The sequence below is a fragment of the Phocoena phocoena genome, chromosome 18, assembly GCF_963924675.1.
Source record: "Phocoena phocoena chromosome 18, mPhoPho1.1, whole genome shotgun sequence".
In the NCBI taxonomy this organism is placed as follows: Eukaryota; Metazoa; Chordata; class Mammalia; order Artiodactyla; family Phocoenidae; genus Phocoena; species Phocoena phocoena.
The window spans coordinates 5,636,039-5,642,501 of NC_089236.1; the positions used below are offsets into that span (position 1 = coordinate 5,636,039).

Here is a 6,463-nt window from a genome sequence, read left to right on the forward strand (position 1 = left end):
ATAAATTTTCAACCTTGGTACATTAGTGTTTGGATAGTTTTTCAGTAAATTCTTTTGGGTTTCCCAGGCATATAATTGTGTCTTCACATAATGACAGTATATTTCCTCCCTTCTAATTTCTATACTTTTGATTTCTCTTGAGTGATTGTGTTAGCTAGTACCTCTAGTACATAGTTAAGTAATAGTAATGATAGTTTTCTTTCAGAATTTGAAGCGTTGCTCCATTGTCTTTTAACTTCCAGACAGACTCAAAGCCATTTTCTTTCCAAATCCTTCTCCACTCCCCATGCTTTTAGGATTTTTTTTTTTTTTTTTAAATCACTGATGTGCAGAAATTCACAACGATGTGCTGTGGTGTGTGTGGGTTTTTGATTCATTCTGGTGAATCAACAGGTGGGCATTTTAATCTTGGGAATTTATGTCTTTGAGTTCTCGGAAGTTGTCTTATTGTTTCTTTGAAAACTTTACTTCTCTCTTTCTGGAACTCCCATTGCTTAGCTCTTAGGCCTTTGCAATTGATTTTCTAATATTCTCTTCTATTTTCTATGTTGTATCTTTTTGTTTTACTTTCTAGGCAATAATCTCAACTTAATTTTGTCTAAAATTAAAGGGTTTTTTCCTGATCCTTTGAATTTTTGAATTTCTGCTATCATATTTTAAATTTTCAACAACTTTCTGCTTTCTAAATGTTCCTGTCTTATAGCATTTAATTCCTTTTCTCTGAGACTGTCAATTATAGATTTTTAGTGAGTGGGTTTTTTTTTTTTTAATTTATTTAACTTTTATTCTGTTCCCTGCAATATCTCATAGAAAAAAGAACAGTTTGCTTTGTTTTGTTTTATTCTGCAAAGGATTTCTGATCCTTGGCTGTTCATTCATATTAAAAATGACATCCTTAAAAGCTAGGGGGAAGTTCCTTGTGGAAGCAGGGATTATATACTAGACTGTGTGATAAAGCAGCGTGATCTTGTTACGTATGGTTTTTGTTTGTTGTTGGTAGACTTCCAAATGTCAGTATTTCCCTTGGGTAGGTCAGCTTCTGCAGAAAAGAATCTTCCACCTTCCGTTTGTTGTATGAACCCAGATACATGACTGTGGTGGGCTTACCCCTCCTTGTTCTCAGAATACAGATCTAATTTTTAAATGTGAGCTAAGGCTGCATGGTCTGACCTCTCCCTTTTTATCCTTGCTTCAGATGTGTTTCTTTCCTTTTACTGTCCTCCTCGCCTCTAGTGCTGTCTTTGCCTGGCTTTTCACCCCTCCTTGTCCTTACTCTGCACCCCTCCAGTTCTGCTCCCTCTCTTCTCTTCTCTTTTCTCCCCCAACCCCATCCAGCTACACTGACCTTTCCTAAGTTTCTTAAGCGCTCCTTGCTCTGTCCTTTGCAAATCCCGATACCTCTGACTAAGGGGCACTCTTCCTTTGGGAAGAGCATCCACTCCTTCCCTAGAAAGCCTTCCTTGCTTTCCCAGGTGAATTGGTGTTTCTGTTCTATACCATATCCCTTCTTCTTAATAGCATTCTCTAAATAAGCAGTTACTATTTGAATATCTGTTTTCCCCACTAGCCTGTAAGTTCCATGGGTCACTGAAAACTTAGCAGTGATCATCTGGTCAGTTTTCCAGTTCTTAGCAGCTCACTTTCACATCATCACATGATGGTAGGAAACCAGAATCTACCCCCTTTTTGCTTCGTAAACATTTCCCTGTTTTATGCTCCCAGTAAAGCAGAACACCTATCTGACCATCTCTCTCTACCGTATGACCTAAGGGTGGAGGAGGAAAAGGATAATCTCTTTCAGCCTATTTCTAAAGATACCTGAAGACATTTGCTTTCTTCCCCATTTTATCTAATGGTAGGGCCCTAAAGAAGGAAGTGATTATAAAATAGGAGTGTGTAAGGGGGGTGATTGCCTTGAGAAGTGGCAAGTGGTATTCATATACTTTCATGTTCAGTGAGATTAGTTTTTAAAAATCTATGGGCAATCTGGACATAAAATTTTATTTAAAAAAACTACACACAAACCCTACTTTCTGATTTATTGTAGAAAGCAATAAAATTCAACTAGTTTTGAGTCTGAAGTATAAACATATAGCCCTGTGGTATACAGCATGAGTTACTGAGGTGAAATATTACCTTCCCCCAGGTTTCAGAAGGATCCTACCTGGTCGGAGACTGGAGACCGTTATCTGTTGAAACTCTTTAGGGACCATCTTTTTCATCAGGTGACAGAAGCGGGCGCTCCTTGGATTGACCTCAGTCATATCATTTCTTGTCTTAACAAGGTAATTTGTATCTGGACTTTTAAGATCACAGTGCTGTTATCTACAATTTATAGAGCTGCATCTCCTACAAATACTAAGAGACTTAAGAAATTAAGATGTAGTCTGCTATAGTATACAAGACATTTTATTAATAATTATTAGGTGTACCTACTTAATAACAATTTGTAGAATGAGAGGTTTTTTTTTTTTTTTAGATGTTGGGGGTAGGAGTTTATTAATTTATTTATTTTTGCTGTGTTGGGTCTTTGTTTCTGTGCGAGGGCTTTCTCCAGTTGCGGCAAGTGGGGGCCAGTCTTCATCGGGGTGCGCGGGCCTCTCACTATCGCGGCCTCTTGTTGCGGAGCACGGGCTCCAGACGCGCAGGCTCAGTAGTTGTGGCTCACGGGCCTAGTTGCTCCACGGCATGTGGGATCCTCCCAGACCAGGGCTCGAACCCGTGTCCCCTGCATTAGCAGGCAGATTCTCAACCACTGCGCCACCAGGGAAGCCCCAGGGAGGATTGTTTTTAACGCCTACATGAATGATTTAAGAATTCTTCATTGTGGATCTTTCTACTGTGATAAAATGTCACAAAAGGACTGCCTCCCACACCCCCGCCCCACTCTCTTTTATTTACCAAGTGTAGTTTGTTATAACAAACAAAGCAGTATTTTGTGTTTGAATATTTTTTAAAAGTTGAATTCCTTTCTTCTCAGTCATTGTGAGTCCTGCATGTCCTTAGTTCATGTGCTCTCAGCTGTGGGTGTTAATCAAGTGTTAATAATAGTGAAAACGCAGTACTGGGCATATCACTAGACCCAGCTGTGATAAATGGAGAATTAGAAGTGATTAGATGAAGTAAGCAGGTAGAGATGTATCATAATTTTGAGAGGTGAGCTTTGTGTTTTTGAAAGGGCCAGGAGAGGTGCGATTTATGGAGGGAGGGAGGAGTGCATTTTCCTTATGAATTACTTGGAATTACAGAGAGAATGGGTCTCCAGAAGTATATCCTAGCCTTTGTGTATAGGTTTATATCTAAATCCAGGGTTGGCAAACTGGCCTGTGAGCCAAATCCTTTTGCCTGTTTTTGTACAGCCTACAAGCTAAGAATAGATTTTACATTTTTAAAGGATTGTAAAAACAAAACCAGCTAAGAAGAGTATGAGACAGAGACTTGTGTTGATAGATGGCCCTGAAATTTAGAACACTTACTATCTGGCCCTTTATAGAAAACATTTGCTGACCCCTGGTCTAAACTGTCCCTAAATTACAAGGACTAGAGGAGAAAATACCTACGGTGGCACATGATTTAGAGCTGTTGGCATACAGTGTGCTAACCCTGCAGGTAAAACACGGTGGTGTTTTATTTTTAAGCACTGCTTTGCCGTGTTTGAATCTCCTTAAAACTCTTTAGAGAGTAGAGTATTGTCAATAAGACAGAACGAGACTGTATGTTATCATTGAGCTAACCTGGTACAATTTGTATATTCATTTGCCCTTTTCCCTTAAGGGGAAAACATTTTTCATAAGAGCAACGAGTGGAGAATAATTCTACCAGATTTTAGAAAACAGTATCCATAGTATCAAAGCACCAGTAATTAAAAATATGTAGAACTAGAATAAACACTGACAGGTGGATCCTGTGGAAATAAGCCATGGACAGACATCTTAAATGAAGATTATTTAATGAATATTAGGATAACTGAAAATTCTGTTTCATTTCATAAAATAGGAGTAAATAAAATTTATCCCAAATCTGAATATGTGACAATTTTTTAAGTTTGGAAAGCGTATAATAAATTAAAAGAGATGGATGGCCATGTTGATGATATAAAAATTAAATTTTGGGGCTTCCCTGGTGGCGCAATGGTTTGGAGTCCGCCTGCCGATGCAGGGGACGCAGGTTCGTGCCCCGGTCCGGGAAGATCCCACGTGCCGCGGAGCGGCTGGGCCCGTCAGCCACGGCCACTGAGCCTGCGCGTCCGGAGCCTGCGCTCCGCAACGGGAGAGGCCGCAGCGGTGAGATGCCCGCGTACTGCAAAAAGAAAAAAAAAAATTTTTTTTACATAGATTACTTTGGTGGAAATGATGACAGAAATTAGATGGTAAAATGATTTGAAAGGTTGTGCCTTCAGAATTAGTTTTAAACATATTTTAATGAATTATTGAAAGAAGACGGAAATATGTACATTGAAAACTAACAAAAGTAAAGTGAAAATCCTAACGAAAAGTTATTAGATGGACTCAGGATTCATACTTACGTTTTATAAAGACCTCATTAAAATATTATTGCCAAATCCTGATAGATAAGGATTTGATAAAGATTATATACCGGCATTCACACAGGTGGAAATAACAAAAGTAAATGTATGAAAACATTTGGTAACATTAATGAAAAATGTAAATTAAAATAGCAAGGCACTCACTTGATATGGAGTTACTGGTAAACTGGTACAACTCATAAATCCGTGGTGTTCTGTGTCCTTTGGGAAGCAATTTGGCTGTATGTATTAAGCTATAAAATTACCCATACTTCTTGATTCAGTATTTATACTTTTAAGTGTTTCTCCTAGAGAAGTAGTTCTATAGAAGAAAAAAATTAGCCAAATATGTTCATTGCACTGTAGTTCACGATACCAAGGAATTGGAAGATATTGGGGGAATAATTGAATTATGGACTATCAACTGGATGGAATATAATATACACAAATGTTAAACGTGACAGATAGATGAATTGGGAGATTAGGATTGACATATTCACACTACCATGCGTAAAATAGATAGCTAATGAGAGCCTGCTGTATAGCACAGGGAGCTCAGCTCGGCGCTCTGAGACGACCTAGAGGGGTGGGATTGGGGGTGGGAGGGTGGGAGGGAGGTCCAAGAGGGAGGGGATATGGGGTTATATGGATACATAAAGCTGATTCACTTTGTTGTACAGCAGAAACTAACACAACATTGTAAAGCAACTATACTCCAATAAAAATAAAAATAATAAAGTTTTAAAATAAGATAGGCAGCAACATAGGGCAATGTTTCTTTAATTTTTTAAAAAATGACTTTTGCATGTGTTTTATTTATTTTTTGGCCACGCCACACTGCATGTGGGATCTTAATACCCCACCCAGGGGTCGAACCCACGCCCCCTGCAGTGGGAGTGCAGAGTCTTAACCACTGGACCACCAGGGAAGCCCCTAGGGCAATGTTCTGTCGAGCAGGGGCTTCTCATTGCGGTGGCTTCTCTTGTTGCGGAGCACGGGCTCCAGGCGCACGGGCTTCGGTAGTTGTGGCTCGCGGGCTCTAGGCGTGCAGGCTCAGTAGTTGTGGTGCACGGACTTAGTTGCTCCGCGGCACGTGGGATCTTCCCGGACCAGGGCTCGAACCCGTGTCCCCTGCACTGGCAGGCGGATTCTCATCCACTGTGCCACCAGGGAAGCCCCTAGGACAATGTTTTTTAAAAACGCATCTGAGTTGAAAAGTGTGTACATAGTGATTAGTGATGTAAAATATTTATGAATATCTAGAGGGGAATGTGACAACGTTTTAAAAAATATTTCATATATCACTGTTGGAAATGTTGTCCTAAAATAGGCTTGAACTTCATATGTTGTGTTTCTGTCTGTTTCAGTTAGATGCTGGTGTGCCAGAAAAAATAAGCCTCATTTCCAGAGATGAGAAGAGTGTACTTGTGGTGACTTACAGTGACTTAAAGCGATGCTTTGAAAATACTTTTCAAGAACTGATTGCAGCTGCAAATGGTCAGTTGTAGTATTTGCTTAAAAAAAAAAAAAAAACAGGCGGGATATGGCCGAGGAGCTTATTAACCAATAGCAAATTGCACTACAGCTGAGCTGTTCTCATCATCTCATCTCGCGTTTGGGAAACAAGCAGAAGATGAGCAGAGCTGCTTGCACTTGGGTCAGGTGCGCTGTTACTTGAAGGGAAGAATGTTTCACTTATCCTTGAGCTGTGGCTGCCGGTGGGCCACATCTGTGAAGAGTTTATTTTAGATTAAGGAGCACCGTTAGGGGAATGATGTTCCAGCTTTTGTTTTTTCCACTTGTATATGCACTAATTTTAATTTTTTAAAGACTTCTTTCTGATCTTTGAACTTTTGCCACATTGTATACTTATTAAGGGAAACGATTTGCAAGGAGGTTTTTGGGAAACAATGCTGGGCGGCATTTTTGTCACTGAGG

The 6,463-nt window shown here is 39.7% G+C and overlaps 1 protein-coding gene across 1 annotated transcript in view; it reads left to right on the top strand.

Annotated features, from left to right (window-relative positions):
* The window catches only part of PAN3 (poly(A) specific ribonuclease subunit PAN3), a 115,346-nt gene extending 109,313 nt beyond the window's left edge, over positions 1-6,033 (top strand). Inside the window, exons 18-19 of the mRNA XM_065896119.1 lie at positions 2,147-2,285; positions 5,893-6,033. Coding sequence (XP_065752191.1) covers positions 2,147-2,285; positions 5,893-6,033 — 280 coding nt within the window. The remainder of the gene's footprint in view (positions 1-2,146; positions 2,286-5,892) is intronic.
* Positions 6,034-6,463: the final 430 nt, after the last annotated feature.